General features: G+C 56.4%; 2 protein-coding genes across 2 annotated transcripts; both read left to right on the top strand.

Moving 5' to 3' along the window:
* Positions 1 to 1,329: 1,329 nt before the first annotated feature.
* On the top strand, positions 1,330 to 2,397 carry LOC105744662 (galectin-2-like). The gene is made up of 4 exons (XM_012519474.1): positions 1,330 to 1,391; positions 1,732 to 1,822; positions 2,027 to 2,182; positions 2,260 to 2,397. The coding sequence occupies exons 1-4, from the start codon at positions 1,330 to 1,332 to the stop codon at positions 2,395 to 2,397; spliced, it is 447 nt and encodes a 148-aa protein (XP_012374928.1).
* A 5,370-nt stretch (positions 2,398 to 7,767) lies between these two features.
* On the top strand, positions 7,768 to 11,631 carry LOC101423451 (galectin-2-like). The gene is made up of 4 exons (XM_058309243.1): positions 7,768 to 7,825; positions 10,363 to 10,445; positions 11,085 to 11,241; positions 11,319 to 11,631. The coding sequence occupies exons 1-4, from the start codon at positions 7,820 to 7,822 to the stop codon at positions 11,463 to 11,465; spliced, it is 393 nt and encodes a 130-aa protein (XP_058165226.1). The 5' UTR covers positions 7,768 to 7,819; the 3' UTR covers positions 11,466 to 11,631.
* The last annotated feature ends 1,143 nt before the right edge of the window (positions 11,632 to 12,774 follow it).

Below are 12,774 nucleotides of genomic sequence, written 5' to 3'. Positions count from 1 at the left end.
TGCCATCAGCAATGAGTGATGCTTAACCCAATCAGTTGAATGCCTTCAAAGGGGAAGGGATTCCCGCATTTGGAGAGAATTTCCCAGCTAGTCTTTGGACAGCCAGAACTTGTAATGAACCCTTCTTGGACTTTCACTGCAGCCCCTGGTCGCAGCCTGCCTGCGCAACCTGGACTTGTGCATCCCCACGGCTGCGTGAGAGACTCTTACAGAATCGCATATTATTGACAGATATCTCGTGTTGATTCTGTTTCCGTAGAGAACTCTGACTACTATGGCTTCGTACCTGGAGTGGGGTACTGAGCTCCAGAGCCCTGCTCTCAGGCACCTGTCTCACCTGCCACCATCGCCTCTTTCTGACCTTCTCACACTTGTTGCCTCTGGGGGAGACGGGCAACATCCTGCCGTCCTACCCCTGTGCGAAGGAGCAGCTCCCAGTCCTCCTTCCTGGGAAGGTGGCGGCTTTGGCGGGCAGGGTTAATACTCCTGCGGCCACTGTCCATGAAGCACTGGGAGGCGCCCCTGTCCAGGGAGCTGCTTCAGGGCTCTCAGGTTATGCTCTTCAGAGAATAGGGCTGGTCACTGAACAGAAATCCCAGACTTTAAAAATGGTCTGCAGGGAAGGATGTAGCTCAGGGGTTGAGCACATGCTTCCATTTAAGTGGTCCTGGGTTCATCCCTGGTACCTCTTAAAACCAAACAATCGAAAAGAAACAAATGAAAAAACTAACTCTCATTGGGGAACAGACGTAGCTCTGTATTTGAGCACCTGCTTCCATGTACCAAGTCCTGGTTCCTCCCTGGGACTTCCTAAAACAAGGAAAAGTTCTGCCTCTAATTACTCTAAATCTTTGATGCCTGGTCTATATCATCACTGCTCAGCCTCCAGTTGTGGTAGTGAACAATGGGCCTTCTCTCCAAGTGGGGAAGGGGCTCTGTAGCCCCTGCATGGAGACCCTCCCTTGGCCCCAGCGCAGCCCAGGGAAGCTCCCGCTCCATAGAAAGCCAGTCCCTGCCCATTGTGCATAAACAGGGGAGCAAATGGACAGTGAGCCCCCAGATGCAGCCTGTAGGGTGGCTGGGAGTGAAGCAGTTAGGGGAGGACAGGGGTGCGGGAAGCCTTGGTTGGAGCGCTCTGGACGTTCCCTCCCCAGCACGTGTCGGGGGCACTTCCCGGGCTCGGGATCCCACCTGGGCAGGGGGACGGTGTGACAGGAGCTGCTTCCTGTGCTGAAGGGCCCAGGCCCACGTGGGACTGGTCTTCTGGGGGCCTCAAGTACAACGTCTCTCTCTGCTCTAACTGCCCAGGAGACATGTGAGGCTGCGAATATGGCCATGAAGTTGGGGACAACCCTGATGATCAAGGGCAAAATTGCCAAAGATGTTGATCGGTGAGTTGGGGGAAGGGGAGCAGGTGGGGGCAGGAGGCAGCCTCGGTGCCCAGAACTTGGGCCAAGCGTGCTTTTCCACATCCTGGCAGCCTGTCACCCCACACCTCTGCTGGCTCCTCTCGCGGTAGGACGTGCCTTCACCTCTGCACCCGGGATTGGGCCCTCAGAATTCACCTGGTGCCACGTCTACGTTCCTTGTCCCCAGCATCCACTGTAGGGGCAGGAGGAGAAGCTCCTGGAGCTCTGCCCGGCGCCCAGTGGATCGGGGGCCTCCCCTGCAAGCCCCGACCTGGAAAGACTGACCAGCCCCGATGTCCACCTGTTCATGCCGTTAAACCAGGGCCGACCTCCAGGGGGCGCTGACCGATGGTGTTCGCCGCCCTGCCCTAGAGCCCAGCAGAGGCAGAGCTCCGCCTCCAGGGGGCGCCTGTGTGCTGAGGGATTTCAGCATTTCTGGGGACTGACCCCTGTCAGCCTTTCATTATGAATGTCTCGGAGGATCACCACCTTGTTTTAGGGCAGACCTTGATTAAGACCACTTGTCTTTAGTGACTCTTCCAGCCACGACTCCCTGCCCCCAGTCCGTTCTATGAAGCGGGGGCCCCTGACCCTCACCTATTTCCCTCCCCCTGCAGATTGCGATTAATCTGGGTGAAGGGCCCGAGAAGCTGGGCCTGCACTTCAACCCTCGCTACGACCAGTCCACCATTGTCCTCAACACGTTTGACGGCGAATGGGGGAAGGAGCTTGTGGTAGATCATCTGCGCTTTGCCCGAGGGTCAGAGATCACGGTGAGGTCAAAGGGGAAGGGGCCTGGGAGGATGCTAAGGAGAGCCCAGCCTGGCTGCCACCCTCCTTCTCTCTTGAGGTCGTAATGACCTTTGATAGTGACGGATTCAAGGTGACGCTGCCAGACTGGCACCAGATCAGCTTCCCTAACATACTGGGCCTCTCCCAGCTGCCCTACCTGAGCGTGGAGGGGGGGGGGTCAGCATCTCCTCCCTGAAGTTTGACTGAGTGGGCAGCACCTGCCAGAGGAAAAGTCCCAGCCAGCACCCCACCCATGTCCTCCTGAGTCACGCCAGGAGCGGCAGCCCCCACTCCCCCACTCCCAGTCCTGCCCCTCTGGTCCCATTTTTCCTTCCCCAAGTTTCAGAGCAAAAAAAAGAACCCGCCTTTACGGAGCCTTTCTGTGGCAGCGTCTGTGGTTTTGCTTTTCCTTTTTTTCTTTTCTTTTCTTTTTTTAAAAGATTTATTTATTTATTTATTTCTCTCCCCTTCCCCCCAAACCCCTCTCACTCCAGTTGTCTTTTCTCTGTGTCTATTTGTCTGTGTCTATTTGTCCGCTTCTGTTGTTGTCAGCGGCACAGGAATCTGTGTTTCTTTTTGCTTCGTCATCTTGTTGTGTTCTCTCTCCGTGTGTGTGGCGCCATTCTTAGGCAGGCTGCAGTTTCTTTCGTGCTGGGCGGCTCTCCTTATGGGGCGCACTCCCTGTGCGTGGGGCTCCCCTACGTGGGGGCGCACCCCTGCGAGGCAGGGCATTCCTTGTGCGCATCAGTACTGTGCGGGAGCCAGCTGCACACGAGTAAGGAGGCCCTGGGTTTGAACCGTGGACCTCCCATGTGGTAGACGGGCCCCCTAACCACTGGGCCAAGTCCACTTCCTGGTTTTTGCTTTTCATGCAGTTTAATGCTCAGGGCATCCTCATGATACAGAGGAAACTGAGGCATAAAGCCATAGGATGACCAGGTGGTGAACTGGGGCAGGATGTAAATCTCGGCCCATACTCCCAACCTCTTCCAGAGCACCCTCCCCTCCTCATGACTCTCCCTTTTCACCAGAGGAAGTGCCAACTGTCCTGTGGATCATGGGGCAGAGGCTGCTTCCAGGTATTCTCTGTGTGTCTGCCTTTCAAACAAGCCGCCTCCCTGGCTCCGGGCACTGTCACTGCGCTGTCCTGAGCCAAGAGTGATGGAGGACCTGGGAGCCTCATCTGCAGTTTCAGGGAACAGCCCCTGGCCCAGGTGCCTGTTGAGTGTTGGAAAGAGGATGCCCGGCCTGCACCCTCCAAGGGATTCGACACCCCTTTGTGCAGAGTCACCTGTTTCAGCTTTCCCCATCCTGGGGTATCGGGTTCATCTATCTCCGCCAGGAACCCCAGGAGGCACCCAGCACCAGCTGTCGCTCCCCACCCAGAATCTTGGGAGGGTGTGGGTGGGGCAGGTAAAGCAGTGGGAGGAGTCGGGAGACAGATCTACCCAGGCCACCCGATCTTAGGAGGGGTAGGTGCTGCTGTGTGTCAGGCACAGGCCACTGCTTCCCGTCCCTCCAGTCATGTCTGCCCCTTTGGAAGGTCCCGTCATCACCCTCATTGGGTAACCGCATCTCCAGGCGGTGCAGTTCCTTGTCTGGCAGTAAGAGACTGACCGAGAGCTTCATCCAGGCTGCCCCTCCCAGCACTGAGACCTGGCGATTTCTCTCAGATCTGAGAGCTGCGCCTCCAGCCTCCCACTCCCACTTTCTCTAAGGCAGTAAATCTGCCCTGGGCAGATTTTACTCTCAGGAAATATCTGGCACTGCTGGAGGGAGGTTTTTGTTGGCACAGCCTGGCGCGTGTGGTGGGGGGCTGCTGGCACCGAGTGGGTAGAGGCCAGGGGTGCCGTAAAGATCCCCCAGGGCACAGAGGAGACTCACCACCCCCAGCAAAGAGTCCTGAGGCCCCCAATGTGCTATGATGGTCGTGAATCTTTCTTCCTTGTTTCATTATGGTCATGATGATTTATGTACACAAAACGAATTTCTTTCTCTTCTTCCTCAACTTTCCCCTTATGATATACCAAGTTGTGTCTGTTTCATGTCATAGTATTTGAGGATGTCAAGTTTGAGAGTGAATATTACCCAAGAACTTGTACCCTCTTCTCTATGGAATTAATGCGTTTCCAGTTGTATGCAGGAGAGTTGAACATTGTTATGTGGAAATATATATATATATATGCATGTCTGTTATTGTGTTTACTTAGAGACTAAGTATGGTTTAAGGTAACGTGTATGGTTGCCAAGTTGAAAATGGCTGGACTGTGATGGGTAGGCTGTCGTGTCAACTCGCCCAGGTAAATGTGTCTAAGCCAGGCATTGGTTAAGCAAGCACTGGGCTAAGTGTAACACAAGGGCATTTATGGACTTAGTCTCCAGTGACTTTTCTGCAGTGGTAAATCACAGACAGCTGGCTGTAGTTACATTAATCAGGGAGCTGGCCATCAGGAAGAGTGACACTTAGCCTAATGAGTTGAATGCCTTCAAAGGGGAAGGGATTCCAGCATTTGGAGAGAATTTCCCAGCTCGTCTTTGGACAGCCAACATCTCCCAGAACGCATCAAGAACCTTCCTTGGACTTTCATTGCAGCCCCTGGTCGCAGCCTGCCTGTGGAACCTGGACTCTTGCATCCCCACGGCTGCGTGAGAGACTCTTGTAGAATCGCATATTATTGACAGATGTCTCTTGTTGATTCTCTTTCCCTAGAGAACTCTGACGAATACAGCTTGGTACCCGAAGTAGGGCACTGAGCTCCAGAGCCCTGCTCTCAGGCACCTGTCTCACCTGCCACCGTCGCCTCTTTCTGACTTTTTCACACTTGTTGCCTCTGGGGGAGTTGGGCAACATCCTGCCGTTCTAGCTGTGTGAAAGAGCAGCTCCCAGTCCTCCTTCCCGGGAAGATGGTGGCTTCGTCCGGTGGGGGGCATCATCTTGCGGCCCCTATCCTTGAAGCCCTGGGAGGAGCCCTGTCCAGGGAGCTGCTTCAGGGCTCGCAGGTTATGCTCCTCAGAGAATAGGCCTGGTCACTGAAAAGAAATCCCAGAATTTAAAAATGGTCTGCAGGGACCAGATATAGCTCAGTATTTCACCAGATAATGTGCGTCCAAGCACCAGGTCCTGGGTTCTATCTCTAGTACTACCTAAAATAAAAAAATAAAATAAAAAAATTCTGCCTCAAATTACTCTGAATCTTTGGAGCCTGCTCGACATCATCTCTGCTCAGCCTCCAGTTGCAGATGTGAACAATGGGCCTTTTCTCCAAGTGGGGAAGGGGCTCTGCAGCCCTGCGTGGAGACCCTCCCTTGGCCCCAGCGCAGCCCTGGGAAGCTCCCGCTCCATAGAAAGCCAGTCCCTGCCCCGTCCTGCGGGAACAGGGAGCAAATGGACAGTGACAAGGGACCACGGTGAGGCCGCCCGCAGTGGCCGTCAGTCCTGCTGGGCCCTCTGCTCGGGGCTTTGCCAACAGTATCTCGAGTCGTCCCCACCGGCTTGAGGGAGGCTGCTCCCAGCCTCAGTGTCTCCAAACGCCCCACAGCAGGGGCTCGGCCACAGTTTTTGGATGACTAGATGAAGTGAGCCAGTGGGAGAACGAGGGAAGTCAGGTTTGGAGAGGGACTTAGGGGACACGTTCAGACACATGTCTTGTGGCATTTTGTAGATTTTCTGGTCCAGTCTGTTTTCTGCTGGTACAGTTTGGTTCCAAACGAATCAAACCTTGCTTCTGGGGTTCTGCTCAAGGGAACTATGAGGCCAGCAGGCTGCAGTCTACCTATTTCTGGTTGGGTAAACTGAGTCTTCCCCGCTGAGCCCCCAGATGCAGCCTGTGGGGTGGCTGGGAGTGAAGCAGTTAGGGCAGGACAGGGGTGAGGGGAAGCCTTGGTTGGAGCTCTGGACGTTCCCTCCCCAGCAGGTGTGGGGAGCACTTCCCGGGCTCGGGACCCTACCTGGGCAGGGGGAGGGTGAGACAGGAGCTGCTTCATGTGCTGAAGGGCCCAGGCCCACGTGGGATCGGTCTTCTGAGGGGACTCAAGTAAAATGTCCCTCTCTACCCTAACTGCCCAGGAGACATTTGAGATTATGAATATGGCCAAGAAGTTGGGGACAACCCTCAAGGTCAAGGTGAAAGTTGCCAAACATGCTGATCGGTGAGTTCGGGGGAGGGAGCAGATGGGGGCAGGAGGCAGCCTCGGGGCCCAAACCTCGGGCCAAGGGCCTTTTCCACATCCTGGCAGCCTGTCACCCCACACCCCTGCTGGGTCCTCTCACAGTAGGACGTGCCTTCACCTCTGCACCTGGGTTTGGGGCCCTCAGCATTCACGCTGTGCCACGTCTCTGTTCCTTGGCCTTAGCAGCCACTGTAGGTGCAGTAGGAGAAGCTCCTGGAGCTCTGCCCGACGCCCAGTGGATCGGGGGCCTCTCCTGCAAGCCCCGACCTGGAAAGACTGACCAGCCCCAACGTCTGCCTGTTCATGCACGTTAAAGCAGGACCGACCTCCAGGGGTCATGCCATGACTGGCAGCCCCCAATTCCCCCACTCCCAGTTCCTGCCCCTCTGGTCCCATTTTCCTTCCCCAAGTTTCAGTCCAAATAAAAGAACCCATCTTTATGGAGCCTTTCTGTGGCAGGATCTGTGGTTTTTGCTTTTCATGAACTTTAATGCTCAGGGCATCCACAATGTACAGAGGAAATTGAGGCACAAAAACATAGGATTGGCAGGTGGGAAACTGGGGTAGGATGCCAGGCCCAGCTCATGCTCCCAACCTCTTCGAGAGCCCGATGCCCCTTAAGGTTCCCTCTTTTCACCAGAGAAAGTGCCAGCTGTGCTGTGGGTCATGGGTAGAAGCTGCTTCCAGGTCTTTTCTGTGTCTGCCTTTCAAACAAGCCGCCTCCCTGGCTCCCGGCAGCCTCACTGCGCAGTCCTGAGCCAAGAGTGACGGCCACCCTCCCAGGACAAGCCTGTTTGCCCCGTGGCCTCTCCTGGCCCCTCCCAGGGTGCGGTGCCCTCCGGGTGGGCACGCCCACTCGTGTGCATTCGGGATCCGGGACTTCAGCCCCAGGGTCTCGGGCTGTTGATTCCCTGACCCGAGGGTGCAGGTCAGCGCCGTTCTGGGCGCTCCTCGGTGCTGTGTGCGCGCTCGCTGGTCACGTCCATGTTCCATTTGAGTGTGTTTTCGAGGGGCAGGTAGGAGAGCAGGGAATGAGCAAAGCGCGGGCTGAGCGGAACACTTGGTGAATTCCAAAGGAGAGGCCACCCAGCGCCGCAGTGGACGTGCCGGTGAGCGCATCTGCAGTTTGGAGACGGCAGTTTTTTGAATAGTAAACAAATAAATAATAAACATTGTGCAGCCACCACTGAAAAGTGTGTTGCAATGCATTGGAAATCCACAATAAAATTTTATTCACCAATGAGTATCAATAAAGTAAGTTCAGATGATGGAACCACCAAAAAAAAAAAAAGGAACTGCAGATAAGGCTCCCCACTGGGCCTCTTAGGACAGGTGCAGCCCCGCCTTGGGTGAGGTAATAGATAACGGTCTAAGATACAAGCTGGACTTGAAGTGACACCCGAGCACTGGCCTGCAGGACCGAGGACGCTGCCCCAGGAGCCACTGCCATGTCGGTGAGGTCCCCGGCCCCCCCTGCCCACCTCCCTCCCCTCATCCACACCCTCGCCCGGGTCAGGGGGTGGGAGGCTTTGGGGGAGAGCATCGCTGCTCCTCTTGGGGCCCTGGATGCCCCGACTGTACAGCAAGGACGCGGGACCTGTCACCTCCACGGCCTTTCAGCTTCGGGGGTCTCTCGCCTGCGCCCGGAGCCTGAGCCCATCTCTTTCCCTCTCCAGCCTCACTTTCCTCACCAGTAAGAATCATGATGTCAGGATCCTAAAAACTGAAGTCTACTGAGCTTTTAAAAAGGCAGTCGCTGATGCTAGGGGTGGAATAGCCCAAGTGAGAATCTGCACTGCAGGGGCTGAGTGGATGCTCTTGGAGGCTCCTGGTTTTTTGATTTCAAACCAGGCCCTACCAGCGCTTGCTGTGTGGCCTTGGGCAAGTCACAGCCCCCCTCTGGACCTCAGATTCCCATCTGTGGCATGGGATCATCAGTGCCACCCTGAGGCTTAGACTCGAGAGGGCCATGTGTGAATGAGGTGATGCCCCCTCACCCCCCAAGGAGGACCTTGGCATCCAGGGACCTTCTCCTTTCCCCTCTTCACCCACCTGTCCCCTTTGCTTTCCACTCTTCCTCCTTCTCCAGAGACCACCCAGCCCAAATCCCTTCTATCACAGATGGTGAGTGAGACCCAGAAAGGGGCAGGGGTAACCCCGGGTCACCCAGCCAGTCATGGCAGAGCTGGGAGTAGACCCCACTGCCTGCACCCAGCCCAGCCCACAGCTCCGTGCTCTTCCACCCCAGCCCCCCAGCTCTGCCTGCCCCACCCCAGGCCACAGTCTCTGTTGAGTAGAAAGAGGATGGCAGGCCTGCACCCTCCAAAGGGTCTGACACCCTATTTGTGCAGACGCACCTGCAGCAGCCCCACCCATCTTGGGGGCTCGGAACATCATTCTCAGCCAGGGAACCCCAGGGGGCACCCAAGTTCTCGCTCTCCCACCCCCACCCAGATTTTCTTGGGAAGGGGCTCGGGGCAGGCAAAGCACTGGGATTAGATGGAAGACTGGCCTTTCCAGGCCACTCGGCCTTAGGCGGGGCAGGCAATGCCCTGTGGCAGGCACAGGCCACTGCTTTTTGTCCCTCCGTTCATGTCTGCCCCTTTGGAAGTTCCGTCATCACCCTTACTGGGTAACCGCATCTCCAGGCGGTGCAGTTCCTTGTCTGCCAGTAAGAGACTTACTGAGAGCTTTTTCCAGGCTGCCCCTCCCAGCACTGAGACCTGGCGATTTCTCTAGGATCTGGGAACTGCATCTCCAGCTTCCCAATCCCACTTGCTTTAAGGCAGTAAATCTCCCTTCGAAGAATTTAGTCCTACGGGACACCTGGCACTGCTGGCGCGAGGTTTTTGGTTGGCAGAGCCTGGTGCGGGAGGGTCTGCTGGCACCGAGTTGGTAGAGGCCAGGGGTGCCGTGAAGATCCCACAGGGCACAGAGCAGTCTCCCACTCCCAGCAAAGAGTCCTGACCGCAAATGTGAAGTCCTGAGCTCCAGAGCCCTGCTCTCAGTCACCTGTCTCACCTGCCACCATCGCCTCTTTCTGACCTTCTCACACTTGTTGCCTCTGGGGGAGTCGGGCAACATCCTGCCGTCCTACCCCTGTGAGAAGGAGCAGCTCCCAGTCCTCCTTCCTGGGAAGGTGTTGACTTTGGGGGGTGGGGGGCATCCTCTTGTAGCCACTGTCCTTGAAGCACTGGGAGGCGCCCCTTTCTAGGGAGCTGCTTCAGGGCTCTCAGGTTATGCTCCTCAGAGAATAGGGCTGGTCACTGAACAGAAATCCCAGACTTTAAAAATGGTCTGCAGGGAAGGATGTAGCTCAGGGGTTGATCACGTGCTTCCATTTAGAAGGTCCTGGGTTCATCCCTGGTACCTCTTAAAACCAAACATTCGAAAAGAAACAAATGAAAAAACTAATTCTGATTGGGGAGCAGACGTAGCTCTGTATTTGAGCACTTGCTTCCATGTACCAGGTCCTGGTTCCTCCCTGGGACTTCCTAAAACAAAGAAAAGTTCTGCCTCTAATTACTCTAAATCTTTGGTGCCTGGTGTATATCATCAGTGTTCAGGCTCCAACTGCAGATGTCAAAAATGGGCCTTTTCTCCAAGTGGGGAAGGGGCTCTGCAGTCCTGCGTGAAGAACCTCCCTTGGCCCCAGCGCAGCCCTGGGAAGCTCTCGCTCCATAGAAAGCCAGTCCCCACCCGTCCTGCAGAAACAGGGGAGGAAATGCACAGTCAACCCCCAGATGCAGCCTGTGGGGTGGCTGGGAGCAAAGCAGTTAGGGCAGGACAGGGGTGCGGGAAGCCTTGGTTGGAGCGCTCTGAATGTTCCCTCCCCAGCAGGTGTGGGGAGCACTTCCCGGGCTTAGGATCCCACCTGGGCAGGGGGACGGTGAGACAGGAGCTGCTTCATGTGCTGAAGGGCCCAGGCCCACGTGGGACTGGTCTTCTGGGGGCCTCAAGTACAACGTCTCTCTCTGCTCTAACTGCCCAGGAGACATGTGAGGCTGCGAATATGGCCATGAAGTTGGGGACAACCCTGATGATCAAGGGCAAAATTGCCAAAGATGTTGATCGGTGAGTTGGGGGAAGGGGAGCAGGTGGGGGCAGGAGGCAGCCTCGGTGCCCAGAACTTGGGCCAAGCGTGCTTTTCCACATCCTGGCAGCCTGTCACCCCACACCCCTGCTGGCTCCTCTTGTGGTAGGACGTGCCTTCACCTCTGTGCCTGGGATTGGGGCCCTCAGAATTCACGCTGTGCCACGTCTCCGTTCCTTGTCCCCAGCATCCACTGTAGGGGCAGGAGGAGAAGCTCCTGGAGCTCTGCCCGGCGCCCAGTGGATCGGGGGCCTCCCCTGCAAGCCCCGACCTGGAAAGACTGACCAGCCCCGATGTCCACCTGTTCATGCACGTTAAACCAGGGCCGACCTCCAGGGGGCGATGACCGATGGTGTTCCCCCCCCTGCCCTAGAGCCCAGCAGAGGCAGAGCTCCGCCTCCAGGGGGCGCCTGTGAGCTGAGGGATTTCAGCATTTCTGGGGACTGACCCCTGTCAGCCTTTCATTATGAATGTCTCGGAGGATCACCACCTTGTTTTAGGGCAGAGACCTTGATTAAGACCACTTGTCTTTAGTGACTCTTCCAGCCACGACTCCCTGCCCCCAGACCATTCTATGCAGTGGTGGCCCCTGACCCTCACCTATTTCTCTCACCCTGCAGCTTTGCGATTAATCTGGGTGAAGGGCCCGAGAAGCTGGGCCTGCACTTCAACCCTCGCTACGACCAGTCCTCCATTGTCCTCAACTCGTTTGACGGCGGATGGGGGAAGGAGGTTGTGGTAGATCATCTGCGCTTTGCCCGAGGGTCAGAGATCACGGTGAGGTCAAAGGGGAAGGGACCTGGGAGGATGCCAAGGAGAGCCCAGCCTCGCTGCCACCCTCCTTCTCTCTGCAGGTCATAATGACCTTTGATAGTGACGGATTCAAGGTGACGCTGCCAGACTTGCACCAGATCACCTTCCCTAACAGGCTGGGCCTCTCCCAGGTGCCCTACCTGGGCGTGTCGGATGGCTTCAGCATCACCTCCATGAAGTTTGACTGAGTGGCAGCACCTGCCAGAGGAAAAGGCCCAGCCAGCACCCCACCCACGTCCTCCTGAGTCACGCCAGGAGCGGCAGCCCCCACTCCCCCACTCCCAGTTCCTGCCCCTCTGGTCCCACTTTCCTTCCCCAAGTTTCAGAGCAAATAAAAGAATGCCCCTTTACGGAGCCTTTCTGTGGCAGGATCTGTGGTTTTTCCTTTCCACGCACTTTAATGCTTAGGGCATCTTCCTGATACAGAGGAAACTGAGGCGCAAAGTCCCAGGATTACCAGATGGGACCTGGGGCAGGATGCAGGGCCAGCTCATGCTCCCAACCTCTTCAGAGTCTGCCCCTCCTCAGGGCTCTTCCTTTTCCCAGAGAAAGTGCCAACTGTCCTGTGGGATCATGGGGCAGAGGCTGCATCCAGGCACCTGGTCAGGGCTGTTCCCTGGATCTGCAGATGAGGCTCCCAGCTGGGCCTCTTATCCCAGGTGTGTTCCAGCCTGGCTGCCCGTGAGCCGAGCCCTGGGCGAGGTAATAGACAATGGCCCGTAGGGCAGCACCCCAGCACCGGCCTGCAGCACCGAGGACGCTGCCCCAGGAGCCGCTGCCATGTCAGTGAGGACCCCGGCTCCCCCTGCCCACCTCCCTCCCCTCATCCACACCATCACCCGGGTCTGGGGGTGGGAGGCTTTGGGGGAGAGCATCACTGCTCCTCTTGGGGCCCTGGATTCCCCGACTGTACAGCAAGGACGAGGCACCCATCACCTCCGTGGCCCTTCAGCTTCAGGGTTCTCCCCTCCCCTGCCACCCACCTGCGCCCGGGGCCTGAGCCTGTCTCTTTCCCTGTCCAGCCTCACTTTCCTCAGCAGTGAGAATAATGACATCGTGATAATAACAACTAAAGATTACTAAGCGTTTTAAAAAGTCAGAAAGTGATGCACAGGGGTGGAATAGCCGACGGTGACAATCTAAACAAAGGGGGCAGAGTGGATGCTCTAGGAGGCTCCTGGTTCTTTGATTCTAAACCAGGCCTTGCCAGAGTTTGCTGTGTGGCCTTGGGTAAGTTACAGTCTCTCTGGACCTCAGATTCCTATCTTAGGAATGGGATCATCAGTGCCACCCTGAGGCTTAGACTCAAGTGGGCCATGTGTGAATGAGGTGATGCCCCCTCACTCCCCAAGGAGGACCTTGGGATCCAGGGACCTTCTCCTTTCCCCTCTTCACCCACCTGTCCCCTTTGCTTTCCACTCTTCCTCCTTCTCCAGAGACCACCCAGCCCAAATCCCTTTTATCACAGATGGTGAGTGAGACCCAGAAAGGGGCAGG

Source organism: Dasypus novemcinctus, chromosome 12 (genome assembly GCF_030445035.2).
Source record: "Dasypus novemcinctus isolate mDasNov1 chromosome 12, mDasNov1.1.hap2, whole genome shotgun sequence".
NCBI lineage: Eukaryota > Metazoa > Chordata > Mammalia > Cingulata > Dasypodidae > Dasypus > Dasypus novemcinctus.
This window is presented reverse-complemented; position numbering and strand designations above follow the sequence as displayed.